The sequence below is a fragment of the Ammospiza caudacuta genome, chromosome 14, assembly GCF_027887145.1.
Source record: "Ammospiza caudacuta isolate bAmmCau1 chromosome 14, bAmmCau1.pri, whole genome shotgun sequence".
Lineage (NCBI taxonomy): Eukaryota > Metazoa > Chordata > Aves > Passeriformes > Passerellidae > Ammospiza > Ammospiza caudacuta.
Window position 1 is genome coordinate 2533010 of NC_080606.1, and position 16463 is coordinate 2549472.

At 57.4% G+C, this 16463-nt stretch overlaps 1 protein-coding gene across 1 annotated transcript in view; it reads left to right on the forward strand.

The window, feature by feature from the left end:
• Positions 1-7812: 7812 nt before the first annotated feature.
• Positions 7813-16463, forward strand: part of SLC16A2 (solute carrier family 16 member 2) — a 39312-nt gene continuing 30661 nt past the window's right edge. Inside the window, exon 1 of the mRNA XM_058814135.1 lies at positions 7813-8179. Coding sequence (XP_058670118.1) covers positions 7813-8179 — 367 coding nt within the window. The remainder of the gene's footprint in view (positions 8180-16463) is intronic.

Sequence of the window (16463 nt, forward strand, 5' to 3'; positions counted from 1 at the left end):
GCCCTGCCCAGGGCAGCTGCATGTCTGTGCTAAGGATGCCAACAGAGCCAGGGCAGCACCCAGTGACCCCACAGCCCCTCCTCAAATCCCTGTCCATCCCCCCATGCACCTGTCCAGCCAGGCACCCACAAACTCGAACCTCAGATCCTGGGGGCAGTTCTGGGCCCTTCAAGAGAGAAGTTGAGGGGCTGGAGCAGGTCCAGAGAAGGGAATGGAGCTGGGAAGGGGCTGGAGCACACCAGGAGAGGCTGAGGGAGCTGGGAAGGAGCTCAGCCTGGAGCAAAGGAGGCTCAGGGGGGACCTTGTGGCTCTGCACAGCTCCTGATAGGAGGGGACAGCCGGGAGGGATTTGGGATCTTATCCCAGGGAACAGGGACAGGAGGAGAGGGGATGGCCTCAGGCTGGGCCAGGAGAGGTTCAGATTGGATATTAAGGAAAATTTCTTGATGGAAAAGGCTGCCCAGCCCTGGCACAGCTGCCCAGGGCAGTGGTGGAGTCACCATCCCTGGGGGGATTTAAAGGATGTGTAGATGCGGCACTTGGGGACACGGGTTAATGTTGGGTTTGGCAGTGCTGTTGGACTCGATTAAAGCTTTTCCACCCTGAACAATTCCGTGATTCCACAATGCCTGCTGTGAGCGCAGCCGCTCCTAGAGGGCAGAGCGAGCCCGCAGGGACAGACAGGGACTGGAGCCGTGCGGGAAACGCCGTGCGGGAAACGCGCTGCCTTCCCTCGCACCGAGGCTGTGGGGGAAGAAAGAACTTCAGCAGCACGAGGAGGGATAATCTGAGACACGGTCTGAGGTTTGGAGGGAGATGACTCACGCTTTGATTTCTTCACGCAGCGCTCCAGGGCGGGATTAAGCCGAGCTTGTCAGGAAGGCGCTGGAGGAGGCAGCGGGGAGAGCTGCTCATCCCCAGCGCATCAAGATGCTCGTCAGGAGCAGAAAACCGGCATGGATGAGGGGCCAGGGCACCCCGAAAGAGACAGCTGCCCTCGCTAGGCTGGACCTTGGGCACAAGGCTGTGTGTCAGCCCGGAGCGGAGCTCTTCTGCGGGCAGCGGTGTAAGGGCAGCCCTGCCGTGCCCAGCGCTGCCCGAGCAGCCCTGCCGTGCCCCAGCGCTGCCCGAGCAGCTCTCCATCCCATGCCAGCCGGCTGCTGCACCCTCACTCCTGCCGGTGTCCCCAGGGACCTTCCTGAGCGGCGACACTCAGGCTGGACACTTCAGATTCATCCTTGCCTTGGCCAAGCTGTCCTGTCCCCGTGCTGGTGCCACCACAGGTGTTCTCGTCTCAAGACATGAAGTAAAATTTTTCTGTGAGCCAAACAGAGCCAGAAGTGCAGGTGGTCAGGGTGAGGATGATGATGATGCTGCCAGGACAGCACAGCCTGCGACAGCACCAGGCAGGGATTTGGGGACCCATTTTGGATGGGAGGGGTGAGCAGCCCCTCTGCGACATCCAGGCAGGGATTTGGGGACTCAGTTTGGACGGGAGGGGTGAGCAGCCCTTCTGCCCTGCCCCGGGGGGGATGAGCAGCCCCTCTGCCATGCCCAGGACAGAGCTGCCCCCTCCCCTCCTGCCGCAGCCCTCGGTGGTCCCCAGCCCTCTCTCGGAGCAGCTCCGGAGCTCTCGGTGCTGCCAGGAGAGCTCAGCCCATCACAAACCCCCAAGGTGCCAGGAGCAAACCCAAAGGGGGGCACAGCTGCCCCGGCCTCAGCCCCTGGAGCCCCCAGAGCAGCTCCTGCATTCGTGGTGCTCTCAGGCACACACACCCCAGCTTGGGGGGCACAGGCAGCGTGCCCAGGGTGCCCCATTAGCTTGGGAGGGTGAGGGGAGGGTGCAGACAGCAGCACACACAGAGCTGAGCACCTCCAGCACCCCCAGCCCAGGCCCAGCCTCAGCCCAGGCTCTTCCCAGCTCTGTGCACAGCACACGTGGGGTTTCACCTGAGTTTTTCCTGTGTGTCAGACCAGCAGTGTCCTCTGCTCCAGCTGCACCAAAGCTTCCCTGCTCCCTGAGCCGCTCCCCTGGAGGTGTCTGGGCTGGCTTTGTCCCTTTGTGTGGGACAGGAGCCTGCAGAGCTCCTGGCCATGCAGCTCCCAGAGATGTTCCAGGCTTGCCATGAGCCACCTTTGTGCCATGATCGGATCACCCTCTAAAGTGAAGACCCGATGGGGGATTCACCCTTTTCCAAGGGAATTCATTCCATTACTGGATAAATGATGCAAATATTAGTTAATAACAGTAAATTAATGAACCATAGGGAAAACTTACCCTGGGGGCACATCCACAACTTTTTTGCCAGTGATTCCCTGAACTCCTCAGAGTTTTGAGCAGCTTGGGGTCAATGATGGCTCCCACATCAGTGACAGGCACAGCAGGGCCAGGGGAGCTCCCGGCCCCAAAGCCCAGCACCCTCCATCCCCATCCCAGCCAGCTCAGCAAGCCAAGGCCGTGCAGCTGGAGTGGGATGCCAGGAGGCTGCTGTGAAAAATGCATGTATTTTATGATTGGCTTCTCACAAATATTAAAATGAATATTATATGTGTTGTGTTAGAAAGTGATGCTGTATTACTTCTCTTAAGTAGTGTGTTAAATATAGTTTTGGGTTATAAAAAATGTTAAAATAGAAACTATGCTATGTAAGTGTCGTGGGTTGACAGCCTTTATCCCAATATCGTGTGTTGTGTCTGGCAGCTGTGCCTTTTCTCTCTTCCCCCCCCCCCGGCCGTCTTGCTGCGGCGGGGCGGGGAAGAGAGGGGGGAGTGTTTGACCAGGCCTTTTTGCTTTTGGCTTTTGCTGCTTGGCTTGGCTAGCCGCTTTGCTTGCTTGCTTTCTGCTTTTTTTGTGCTGTTTTTTTTCCTTTTCTCTTGCTCCCTCTTTCTTACCCTCCCCTGAAGATACTGGACCGGCTCCGGACGTGACCTGAAGACGTCCAGGACACCCGAAGCTTGCAGAGAAGCGCCGCGCCCTCTCAACACACAGTCTGTTTTTTCTGTTTTCTTTTCTTTTCTTGTGTTGGGGAGTGTTCTTTTGTTACTTGTAAATAAATAGGTTTTGTTTTCCACTTTGCTCCTCCGAGAAATTCCTTCCCGAACCCGGTGTTGGGGGAGGGGTGGTTGGAGGTTTGTTTTGTTTTTGGGGGGCTCCCTTTTGGAGATTTCCCCTAATTTGTCCTAAACCAGGACAGTAAGATACTTTTTTAAAGAAAGGACTTGCAGTGAGATAGCAGCCACAGGACACCTGAATCTTTCAGAGAAAGAGAATTTATTGCTCCATTATCAGAAGAAATGAACTTCTTCCTGCCTTAAAGGCGCTGTTAGGATTCGGAGGAAGAAGCTGATGATGACCAGACAGAATCCTGTGTTTGAATGGAATTTATGCATCATGTATGAGGTGTATGAATATGCAACAGGTTATTGTTTTTAAGGGTTAATCCTTTGTTAATGTGGGTCCTTTATCGAGCTTGTGCTGCCCAGAAAGAGGAACCCGGACCATCCATAACTCTTTGTCTCTATTGCCTCATATTGTCTTAATTCAAATTGTCCAAATTATTATTACTATAACTGCATGACTATTTTTATAACCATTTTATTACTATTAAACTTTTAAATTTTTAAAAAACAAGCGATTGGCGTTTTTCACAGCTGCCAAAGCTCTTTGTTTGGGGTTGTGGCCCCCCAGCCGGCCCAGGAGGAGGTGCTGGGTGCCGAGGCACACGCTGCTGCCTCCCGCGAGGGCTGAGGTAATCCTGGGTAATTCCTGACTTCCATGGAAATGCCTCCGGGCCGAGATGATTATCGCTGTAATTAGCCTCTCTGATTTTTCTTGGTGTTCTATAAAATATTAATTTACAGCTGGATCCTTGCCGCCTTTGTGTGCCGGCTGGAGCTGTTGCCATCAGCAGAGCAGCTCTGGCACCTCGTGCCGAGGTCCCGTGGGGTTACGTGGGGCAGTGGTTGGGGCTGGTGGGGCTGGGCAGGAACTTCCACTTCCCCACAGGAACGTGCCCTTGGAGCTCCTGTTTCAAAGGGAATATGGAAAACCGGTGAGGCACGCTCAGAAAATGCCCTCCACACCTCTGCAGCTGGTGAGTAGGGAGCTGAGTGGCTCCAGAAGCCCTTTAGTACAACATAGACCCACCGTGGTCCTCTGTTTGGGTCAGAAACAGTGGGTTTGCTCAGCTGCATGAAAAATCAGGTAGGGCAGCAGAGTCTGGGCAGCACCACGTTCCCCACCCAGCCTGGAGCCACTGGAGTGGACATGGTTCTGTGATTTCCACTGACAAAATGAAGCCAAATGTGGGGTTTGGTGGCATGTGGTTCCCTGAAAACCCACTGCTCACACCAGCACTTCCAAGTTGCCTCATTTTTCAGCCAAACTAAGTAGAATCTACTTCAATCTCACCAAAAAGGTGGAAAATGCCACCTGTGATATTGTTGATCCCAAACTTTGGGAAGGTCAGGCAGAGGAAGGATGTTACAGTGTGCTGGTCCCTGCCTTCTCCCTGGGACAAGCCTTAGGCTCCAGACTCTGCATTTCAGCATCCCTGCCAGGGAAGGAGTTCTGCCACATCCCTAGGGCTGCCCTGAGCTCCTTTTGCCTCTGGCACAGTCTCTGCCAGGCCAGATGCAGCAGCTGTCTTAGCTACAGCCCCAATGTAAAGAAAGGAGCAGTGCTAATGACAGGAAGGGGCTGTGCCCAGCATGTGAATGTCTCTGCAGAGAGCTGCTCGCCACTAGAGATGTTTGCCCAGAGCTTTTGGCCCTGCAGCAGATGCTGCCAGTGAGGTTTTGTCCTCAGGACAGCCCTACATGTTCCTGATGCTTTGAGAGGCTGCCTAGAGCAGAGTTAAAGGAATAAAGTAGGGATTCATTAAAAGGCCTTCACAGGATACACCTTGGGCAATGCAAGAGCCTGACTATGGCTACACCCAAGCTGGATGAGGCTCACGAGTTCTCACACTTTTATCAGTTTTGGTCCATTTCCATATTGGGGTTAATTGTCCAATTCCAGCTCCAGGTGATGCAGTCCCATCCTCCCAGTTTGCTCTCCTCAGTTCTCCGCTGTTTGCACTTTCTGGGCCTGGAGCTGCAGTGGTGTCCTTGGTTTTGGGGCTGGAAAGGGATTGTTTTGTCTGACTGAGCTGTGAGGAGAACTTGCTGACACTTTATATGGAGTTCAGGGTTATGAACTAATGCAGTACAGAATCTGGGAAATATGAAAGCGGAAACTTCAGGCATCATCCCCATGTCACTAAAACCAAGCCAGGTTGCAAAGCCACTGGGGATTTGTGTTCTCCACAAAAGGCCACATCCTCTCACAGCACTTCCCAAGCTGTTTGCACAGATATTTCCATTCCTCCTCCCCTTCTGCACAAGCAGGCACACATTGAGCAGAGCAGCAGCCAATCCCTCTGGCAGGGCTCTGGCACCAGGGTTGGAGCCAGGCACACACTGCTCATCAGCTGTGCCATGAGGAGCTCCCTGCCAGCTCTCCAGGGATGCCAGATGTGCATCTGGAGAGCCTGGAGGTGCTGCTGCCATCCCCTGCATCCCTCACCAAGCTGGCAGCTCAGGGCTTTGAGGGAAACCATGTGGCACACTCAGAAGGGTGTTTTAGCATGGAGTTCAACCAGGGAAGAGCAGCTTTATCTGGTTTTCCTCAGTGTTTCTTTCATCTTGTGGTTATGAAGCTGCAGAGCCTCTGGGTGGGATGCTCTGTGTTCTTACACAGGCAGAGCTGCTCCTGCTTGGATTTCCCAGAGCTTCCCAGGCTGCATCTCCCTCCTTGATGAAACCTCCATCATCTCACCCAGCCCAGACTTTTAACCCCACTTTTTCAGCCCCTTCTGTGATTTTACTCCTCAGTCTCACTGCTCCAGTCCAGCCCAGTGATGCCTGGGCCAAAAAATTCTCTGTCCAGCCACCATGCTGCCAACATCCAGTGGAGATGCTGCTCCCTGGGTTTTGTGTCTGGCTCGAGGTCCAAGGAGTATTAACCTCCTGTTTCCGCCTCTGAGAGCCTTCTGCAGGTCCAGAGGGAAGAAATCTCCATAACATTGTGTTTTCTATGGCAAAGGGCTCTCCCACCTCTCTCACTGCTGTTTTTAATCCAGCCTTGCTTTGCTGCTGTGGAGAATTAACATTTTGGGGAGCAGCTTCCCTGTCCAGCACCCGGGCCCCCTAATTTCTCGGCTTACAGGGGCTTAACAAAATAAAACCAGCAGGCCAGGAACCTGAGCAGGCTTTCTGGTGATGTGGAAATTAAAATTTAGCTGCTCGTTGCGTCGGCAGAGGGCAGTGGAAGATGCTTCCAAACATGCCAAGCCTCCCCCGGCCGCGCTGCGGAGATGGGGATCCGGGGAGGAGACTCCACGGGAGAGGAAGGGAAATCAGAATGCAGTTCCTCCAGCAGTGGGGCTGCCCTGGGCTCGGGCAGCCCACCGGCCGCGGGGATTTGGGCTCCTCCATCGGAGGGAAGGCGAGGGAAAGGAGGAGAGCGCGCATCCCTCCCGCCCAGCTCTCGCCATCGCTGCTCCGAGCCGCTGCTCCTCATCCTCTGCCCGGGAGGAAGCGGATGGCGATGGAGCTGGCAGTGATTTGCCGGCGGGAGCAGGCGGGAAGGCCGAGCACAGGTTTTTTCTGGCTGTAGCCGTGTCCCAGAGGGGTTCTCCGAGCCCGGCGAGCCGCTCGCGTACACAAAACCCTTCCCAAGCCTCAGCCCCTGGCCGGGCGCTGCTCTCCGGCTTCGGGAGAGGCAGGAGATGGTGCGGCCCTGCCGCCGCCTCCCTGCCGGCTCCGCACCCTGCCCTGTAATTAATATCCCTGGAGGTAAAGAAAGAGCAGCGCGAGGCTGGGATGTATTATTTTACTCTGATAGGAATCTGACACTGACACAGCCATTAGGGGAAAGAAAGAATAATAACTCAGACTTGGCATATATGAAAGTGTAAATACCTTCAGCGTGTGAAAAGACAGGCTTTAATATATTGGTGGGTTTGTAATTATTTATTGAAACAAGGGGAAAGGCAGAGCTTGGTGCAAAACAAGGCAGAGGCAAGGGAACAGCTCCCGAAATCACTGGGGTTGGGTGGCTGCGGCTCTTCCTCCTGGAGAAAGCGGCGTGGGGTGACCCGGGGCCCTGGGGACAGCCTCGCAGCCGGGGGGATCTCGGCGGCTCCCCGGCAAGAACCCGGGTCGGTGTCACACAAACGCTCCCCGAACTTTTCGGGGTCGGGCACGCCAAAACCCCCCAGAGCCGCCCGGCGTGGAGGGAAAGGCGTCCCCTGGCCGGTGTTTGCCACCTGCTCGGGCGGCTCCGGGGGCTCCGCTGCGGGCCAGAGGGAGCGGCAGCATCCCCGCCGTGCCGGGAGAGCCCCGGGATGTCCCGCATGGGGGCACCGTGCGGGGCCGGGGGGCGCCGGCGGCTCCCCCACCGCTCCGCACCGCTCCGCACCGCTCCGCACCGCTGCCCGGCGCCCCCCAGCCTCCTCGGGCCCCGCGGGGGCGGCGCTGGCGGGGGCCCGCCCCGGGCCGGGCCCGCCGCAGGATGCGGCGCTGGCGGGGGCGGGCGGCGCTCGGCGGGCGATGCGGGGCCGCGGCCGGGCCCGGGGCCGCCTTTGAGCGCCGCGGGGGGACGGGAGGGGGGCGCGGGCGGGCGGGCGGCCCCCGCCGCAGGTAGGGACGCGGGGGCCGAGCGGCGCGATGGAGGAGGAGGAGGAGGATGGAGGCGGCGGAGGGGAGGCGGGGAGTGAGGCTGCGGCAGGAGGGGGCGGGCGGGGGGGCCGGCCGGGGGGGGCGGCGGGCATGTGGGACCGGCTGCGGGGCAGTCGGGCGGCGGGCGGCGGCCGGAGCGCGGCCGCGATGGCGCAACGCGACGAGAAGGTGCCGGCGGCGGCGGCGGGCGAGAGCGAGCCCGGGGCCGGGGCCGGGGCTGCTGGGGCCGGGGATGGGGCCGGAGCTGGGGCCGGGGCCGCGGCCGAGCGGGGACAGAGCGGGGCCGCCGCGCCCTTCCAGCCCCCCGAGGGCGGCTTCGGCTGGGTGGTGGTCTTCGCCGCCGCCTGGTGCAACGGCTCCATCTTCGGCATCCACAACTCCTTCGGGATCCTCTACATGATGCTGCAGAGCGACCTGGGCGAAGGGGAGAAGGATCCGGCGCTAGAGTTTAAAACAGGTATGGGCTCCGCGGCCCCTTCCCGGCCGGGCAGTGCGTGCGGGGGTGCCCGAGCGGAGCGGGGACGCCCCAGCCGAGCGGGGAAAGGTGCGGCGGCGCGGCCGGAGCTGGAAGCTCCTTCTCGGCTGTGTGGAACCTCGATTGCTCCCTGCCCCCTCTATCCTCGTAGCCGTGGCTATATTTATCTCCGACAGCATCATGTGTTTCTAAGCTCCGATGTACTCAATTAAAAGTAATTCGGCTGAAAACACGCCCTTAGCTTGTCCTGCCGGTGTGTCTTGGGGTAAAGCAGAGCAGCGCTGGTGAATCAGCTGCTGGGTGTGCGCCACCCCCTCTAGTTTTCTTTATTATTGTTCCATTTTTATGGGTTTTTCAAGCCTCCTTGTTGGCCGGGGTGGCTCCGGGAGAGCATCTGCCCGGCTGCCGCGCTCCCCCGAGCCGTGTCCATTCAGTGTCACGGCCGGCACCGGGCAGGGCTGGCAGCGCCACCTGCGCGGTCACTCCGAGGGCAGCGCGGGGGCTCCAGCGCTGCACATCCCTGAAAAGCAGGATCCATGGGCTGCGCCCAGCTGGGTGTTTTGGTAGGACCGACAGGCCCGGCCACGGTGCAGATTGGGTAGGGTTAATACGGGAAAAAGGGATGTTCCTTGCTGCCAAGACCCTGCTGTTGAAGTAGGCTTGGCAGAGGGACACCAGGCTGCCGGCGTGGTGGTCCCAGCTGGACACCCGTGTAGGGAGGCCCAGCCTTGTCCAGGTCCTGCTGTCCCCTTGGATGATCACATCCATCCTTGTGATGGACACGTGTGGCCCTCCTTGCTTATCTGCCAGGTGGAGACGGGCACTGGATGCTGAGGGGACCTGCCTGTGGTGCTGCCCTGGCCCTGGGTGGGACAGGAGCAGGAGCGTGCTGGGGAGCGCTGGGTGCCAGGGCTGTGTGAGCACCTCAGAGCCCGTTTGGGGACCAGCGCTGCCCGCGCTCCCTCCCTGGGCTGGCGCACGGCCGGCGAGCGCGGCAGGGAGCGCGCCAGGATGAAATTCATTACGGGATCCACCACGTGTAGAGTCCCAAATTAACTCCCTGGTACTCTTACCAGGGAAACGATGGGACCGTGTAATTACGGGCGCTAACGGAGTGCCACAGCGAGCTGCGGACGTGTGGCCAGCTGTAATTAGGGTGATTGATGGGCTGGGAGTGTGTGTGTGTTGTGTGTGTGTGCATGTGATGCCCAGGAAGCTCATAGTGTAGCTCTGTGTTTCCTGCTGCCTGTGATTGTATCTAGAAAGCCTAAGGCAGGGCTCTAGAGGTAGAAGCGGTAACAAAAGAAATTAAATACTGCAAGTTCTGGTGGTTTAAAGGCTCTGTGCCCAAGACATAGGTTGTAGGAGTCAGCATCTGCCTCTTGCTCCTGCCATCTATTTATTTAAGGCTATGACCGCACAGAGGCCTCGAAACAGAAAGGCGTGTGGGTGTGCGAGGTGAACCCAGGCTGGGTAATTAAATTGCCTGGCTGACGAATATCTGCATTTGGTCTGGGCGCTTAATGAAGAGGCCATTAATGACTGAGGTCGTGGTGGTGCCGTGGTGGATCCATGTGCGGCACCTCCGGGGCTGCAGCTGCTGGGGCTGGGGCTGAGGGCAGCGGGGTGCAGCCCAGAGCCCCCTCCAGCCCTTCCTCCCTCGCTCCCAGCCCTCCCCGCTCTGCATTGCATAATTTCCCCGCGGCGCTCGTTTGCGTGCAAACATAATCAGGAAAATATCGTAGCTCCTTTCCAAGCGCTAAGTGATGTGGCCTTCCTGAAAAGACCGGTGCTGTCTGTTTGTCCTGCAGCGTCGCTCTGGGCCCGCCAGCTGCAGGCAGCAGCCGGACCCCAGGGCTACCCTCATCCCCATCCAACAGGGAGCAGGTTGGGAGGATGAGGAGCCGCTCTCCGCTCCAGCAGCACATCCAGTATGGCTGTGGGCACGGCTCAGCCTTTTGTCTGCGCTCTCAAACCTCCTCCAGCTCTCAGGGAGGTGGGTTTCTATCAAACAGGGGGTTTGGAGGCAAAATGGGGAAAAATGCTGTCAGCTGGTCAGGCATCCCTTTAAAAATAGGGTTCTGTTTATGCTGAACGGGTGCTAGTCGGCACTAAACAATAGCCGCCCCGGCTATAATTATCAAGGTTTATTTCTTGTTTGCATTGGTCACGTTTTCTCGCGTTTGATCTTGAGAAACGCAGGATCCATGGAGTTCAGGTCTGGGGTCAGGCTTTGAAAACAAACCCCGTGGCAGCAATGCATCGAATGCATAGGCTGCTGTCTTTAAAGAAATATACTGTGCTGCCTATGTCAACAAGCACGGCGGGCTGGGGCGGGCGGTGCTGCGCCCACCGCGTGCCCCTGCCCGCGGGACGCCAGAGGGGCCTCGGCGAGGCGAGAGCTCTGTGCTCTGCCTTTGTTTTCTTGAGGGGGGAGCAGAGGAATGCTGGGACCGGAATAAAATAAATAATATACATGTGAGCACTCGGCCAGGGGAAAAAAAATGCAGCTTTGCTGGAGAGGTGTTGAGTGATGCTTGAGGGTGTTTGTGGAAGACGAGTGAGCGGTGACGTTTGCCTCCGGTTGTGCAGGGCTCGTTCTGGTGCTTTGGATCCATGGATCTGTGGCTGTCCCAGTGCTGGTCCCAAAGTGGGGGCTGACACTGAGCCAAGGGCCAGATGAGACAGCCCAGCACCCTCATCTTCCTCAGCTCCAGAGTGGCAGCACAGTCCTGGTGAGCATTGGCTGGGTGTGAACCTTCTCAGTATCTGCTCTGCCTCTGCTGGGATGTGCCACAGCCTTGGAAAGGGGACCACAAAGTGACCTTGTCCCTGAGCAGGGCTTGCCCCAGCCAAGGAGCCACCTGAGGGTCCTAGAGGGAGCTCCAGCTATCTGGGCAGAGCCAGGAGGGTGACATTTCTTGGTGCTTCTTGTTCCTCCAAGCACATCCTTGGTGCTTCTTAATCCTCCAAACACATTCTTGGTGCTTCTCATTCCTCCAAACACATCCTTGGTGCTTCTTGTTCCTCCAAGCACATCCTTGTGCCATACCCGAGGTCTGGAAAGCCCCAGTGGATCAGCCTGCAGAGGCACACAGATTTTGTTTTTTTTTTTTTTAAAGGTATATTTATCTTTTTCTTCTCCCCTCCTCTGCTTTGTGTCAATATCCCAGGTATAGATTAACTCTCTTTGCTTAATATTTAATGTTTTGGGGCCTGGAAATGGAACTGAAAGCTTTTGGAGAGATGGCCTGAGGAGCTGGTTGGGTTTGGCTGCAGCTCCTCTGAGTGAATCTCTGTGTCCATCAGCATCCTCTGATCTGTGTGCAAGAACTTAGGGAACAGCTTCCCCCCTTTATCCCTGTTCCAGACAGGGAGCAGGGGCTGCTGGAGCTCCCTGTGCTTAGGGAAGCTGGAATGGAGAATGGACCACAGCCCCTGAGTGACCAGATCCTGAGGCCAAGGCAGGGCTGATGTCACCTTTATTCCTGAATCCCCAGCTCTTTTGCTGGGGGATTTTTCTGTGCTGGTTTCTCATCCTTAGGACAGGTGAGCACAGGTGGAAAAGGCCGGTTTTACTCCATGAAGGTTTGGTAAGAAAGAACAAGGGGAGGTGTTTTTTTGAAAATAAAGCATTGCAGTGCTAACAGTCGTATGAAAGAGGGGGAGGAGAAGCCCTGCACTCCTCTCTGGGCTGAAGAAGATTCTGTGGGTGGGTGAGTGTGGCTGGAGCTTTAGGTGCTGGGAACAGAAATCCCAATTCTGTAAATTGCAGAGTGCTTTGGGTTGGAAGGGACCTTAAAAATCACAACATTCCAACCTCTTTCCATGGGCAGGGACACCTTCCACTGTCCCAGGCTGCTCCAAGCCCCAGTGTCCAGCCTGGCCTTGGGCACTGCCAGGGATCCAGGGGCAGCCACAGCTGCTCTGGGCACCCTGTGCCAGGGCCTGCCCACCCTGCCAGGGAACAATTCCTCATGCCCAATATCCCATCCATCCCTGCCCTCTGGCAATGGGAGCCATTCCCTGTGTCCTGTCTCTGTCCAGCTCCCTTGAAGCCCCTTTAGAGAAGGGGCAGAATCTCCTCCCTCAAGCTGCTGGCCACATTGCTTTGATTGCAAGAGGTAATCCTTGGCAATGATCCCATCTAAATCGGGATGATGCGGTCATTGTCCATTTGGCCTTTTGGAGGCTCCCATCTCCTGAAGGTGACACTGTGGTTGTCACCTTCTTACCCAAACCTGCAGGATTTGGAGCTGTTACCAATTACCAGGGTGCTGTTCTGGCCCCATTTCTCAGCTTTGTTGGCCAAGGGTGCTGTGGAGCTCAGCATTCCTGGGGCCTTTCCCGTGTCCATCCGGGCTCCCAACCCTCCTCTCACCCCACGGAGGGATGCACTGACATGAGCAATATTTATGTAGCCCAGATGGGGATGTAAATCCAGTAAAAGAGATAAAAAAGACATTTTTATTACCTTGCCCTGCAAGGTGGGGAGTACAAAGGGCAGCACAGATTTGCTGGGGGTTTCCCATGGTGGGATGCCAGCACCAGGCTGTGCCCCAGCCTCTGTTTTGGGAGCTGGAGTTTGTGACTGCAGGGAAGCAGGGGGGAGTTTCGGAGGAACTGGGGTTTTGCCTGAGCTGATTGCAAGGTGCTGTGTGAGATAAAGCAGCCTGAAAAGCAAACAAAGCCCAGTCATGTTGTTAAACCTGGTTCTTGGGGCTGTCGGGAGCGATTAAGGTTATTAGGAGGCCGGAGTGCTGTTTCTAAGGGAGGTTCTTGTTTTTCAAGACTGCAGGAGCCCTCTCAGCCAGCACATTTGCCATTTTAGTGGTTTTTAATTTACTTTTAAGTGTCCTCCACCAGCCAGCCAAGAAGATGTGAGGCTGTGTTTCCTGGTGGCCATTGTCCTCGGGTGGTGGCAGCTGCTGTGACCTGGCTGTGGCCCATGGAGAAGTGGGACATGGAGCTGTGCAGTTGGCTTGGAGTTTTTCGTCCTTTTAGTTGCAACTAAATGAGCAAAACCACCTCCACTTTGTGGGGTTTGGACCATAGGTTAAATTTTGAAGGTGCTGAGTTGCAAACCCATCACTGAGGCAGGGCTGGGAGCAGGAGGAGGATGAGGAGGAGGAGGAGGGATTGGAGGGTGAAGAGGTTCACAGGGCAGTTCACGGGGCTGGGATGGATGTGGTGGTACCAAGTGACAATGGGGTGTGATGCAGAGCGAGGCAAAGGAACCACTTAATTTCCTGTTTTGGGGAGAAATCCACAAGTTTGACAAGTCACCCTTTAATTTCCTTATAACCCCTCAGCAGCTGGAAGCTGCCCATCAGCCAGGATGATTCTCATCCATCTTAAACCAGACCTAACCAAACTCCAGAGCTGGGAGGTGCTGCTGACCTCTCTGGCAGTGCCCAGGGGCTGGCTGGGCATGGCTCAGGTGGGCATTGTCCTGGTGACAGCCCCTCTGGCTCTCTCCCTGCTTATCCAGAGTCTCCAGACACGTCTGTCCCAGGGATGAGGCAGCACTGTCAATCACCCCATCCCACCAGTATCAGTCTTCCAAAAGATCTGGTGGTGTGATGGGGACCACGAGGATCAGTGGATGTGGAGCTGAATTCCCTGTTTGGGGAAGGAGGAATCACCTGGGTTTGGGGAAGGAGCAATCACCTGGGTTTGGGGAAGGAGGAATCACCTGGGTTTCACCTCCCAGGGCTGATTTTTGTTCCCCATGGTGTGCACAGGGGAAATTTCCTGGGGGGCAGCAATCCAGCCCTGCTCCTCTGTGCTGACAGGGAGGTGACCCCAGTGGGACAGTGGCACTGCTGCTGTGCCTGGCAGGATTTGGCACCACCTGGATACGAGCCCAGAGCAGCCTCTTGCTGCTTTATCCCACTCACTCCTGGGGACCTCAGCCACTGTGGCACATGCCATGGCCAGATGAGGCGACACGTGGCTGTTGGGGACATCAGCAGTGTTTGAGTTGATGCCACGGGCACTTCCAAAGCTGTGCCCCCTCTCTGGAATCAAATGAGGCTCTACAATCAGGGAATAGTTTCGAAAAGGCTGCTAAGACCACTGAGTCCAACCCTACTGGTGTTCTGCCCACTGCTGGCTGCTGGCTGGGTGCCGTAGGGAATTTTCTGGCACGTCCCCAAACACCTCGTTCTCTCCCACTCACTTTTTTGGAATGATCACCCTTCAGGGGCTTCTTATGAGCGGGTCAGAGCATGGAGGAGGTGCCAGAATTTCCCAGCTGAGACAGAGGCCACACACCCACACCTTGCAGCCGGTGCTTTCCCTGAGGAATCACTTTTCCCCGGATCTCCACAACCTCGAGCCTGTGCATCCCATGGCATCACCATGGCAACGGGCAGCAGGAGGACTGGACACCAGTGCAGCACGTGTGCCAATGTGCTGTGCAGGGATTTGTTGGGTTTCCCTTCCTCTTCCTCGAAGGATAGATTATCCCCTATTGCCAGGGAAGGAGATGCTGCCCTTTGGCGTGCAGCCCTGCGGACAAAGGGCTGGTGGGGAGGCGTGTGCCAGGCCGGCCGTGCCCGGGAGCCGTGTCCGTCTGTCCCGCCGGGCGGTGCCGTGCCCGGAGCGCTCGCTTCTGCCTTGGGGCGCATCCAGCCCGAGACAGTTGGGGCGGTTGCAAAACCCACATGACGTGCGCTGGGAATTGCTGCAACACGCTCGCAGGCCGAGCCATCCCAGCCTCTCCCGGCACCTCGCACAACAGGTCCTGCCAGCTCGGGGCCGCGGCGCTGCCCGCACACCCTGCCCTGCACACCCTGCCGTGCCCTGCCCGCACACCCTGCCCGCACAGCCTGCCCTGCCCGCACAGCCTGCCCTGCACACCCTGCCCCGCACACCCTGCCCTGCACACCCTGCCGTGCCCTGCCCGCACACCCTGCCGTGCCCGCACACCCTGCCCTGCACACCCTGCCGTGCCCTGCCCGCACACCCTGCCGTGCCCGCACACCCTGCCCTGCACACCCTGCCGTGCCCTGCCCGCACACCCTGCCGTGCCCTGCCCGCGTGCCCTGCCCGCACAGCCTGCCCTGCCTGCACACCCTGCCCTGCACACCCTGCCGTGCCCTGCCCGCACACCCTGCCCGCACAGCCTGCCCGCACAGCCTGCCCTGCACACCCTGCCCCGCACACCCTGCCCTGCACACCCTGCCCTGCCCGCACACCCTGCCCTGCCCGCACACCCTGCCCCGCACACCCTGCCGTGCCCTGCCCGCACACCCTGCCCGCACACCCTGCCCAGCACACCCTGCCCGCACACCCTGCCCTGCAAACCCTGCCCTGCCGTGCCCGCACACCCTGCCCTGCACACCCTGCCCTGCCGTGCCCGCACACCCTGCCCTGCCCGCACAGCCTGCCCTGCACACCCTGCCCCGCACACCCTGCCCTGCACACCCTGCCGTGCCCGCACACCCTGCCCTGCACACCCTGCCCTGCACACCCTGCCCTGCCTGCCCTGTGGCCGCTGCCCCGGCTCCCTCTCCCTGCAGCTCATTGCAGCCCCAAGACACGGGAAAAGTCTCTTCTTCAGGCCGCACTGTTAGCGTTGAAATGCTTTATTTTGTAAAAAAAACCAGCCTTGTTCTTTCTTACCAAGCCTTCATTACAATGCTGGAGTAAAACTGGCCTTTTCCACCTGTGCTCACATGTCCTGAGGATGTGAAACCAGCACAGAGAAATTCCCCAGCAAAAGAGCTGGGGATTCAGGAATAAAGGTGACATCAGCCCTGCCTTGGCCTCAGGATCTGGTCACTCAGGGGCTGTGGTCCATTCTCCATTCCAGCCTCCCTAAGCACAGGGAGCTCCAGCAGCCTCTGCTCCCTGTCTGTTTCAGCTCGTGTGTTCGAAGAATGAGTCTGAGTTCTTCAGTTTTCGGTCTCAGAGTTGTTTATTGTATCTTATCTATAAAAATTTTGCTCTTGTCCAGCTGAGGTTGGCTCAGCAGGACAGACAGCAACACTCTGCCTGCCCCCGGGGGCGGTGTTACATCTTTATACTACAAACTATGTATACAATGTTTACAGTTACTTTCCAATACCTATCACCTATGTTAGACAGTGAGCTTCTACTCTAAACCAATCCTAAAGTGCCAAGATCACAGCAGAAGATGGAGGTAGAGAAGAAGGAGAAAGGCTGGACATGCCCAAGTCACTCAATCTTGTCCCCAAAACCCCTATTCTAAAAATCTCAAAATCTACTTTTTCACCTAGCGATAATTTTATTATTACAC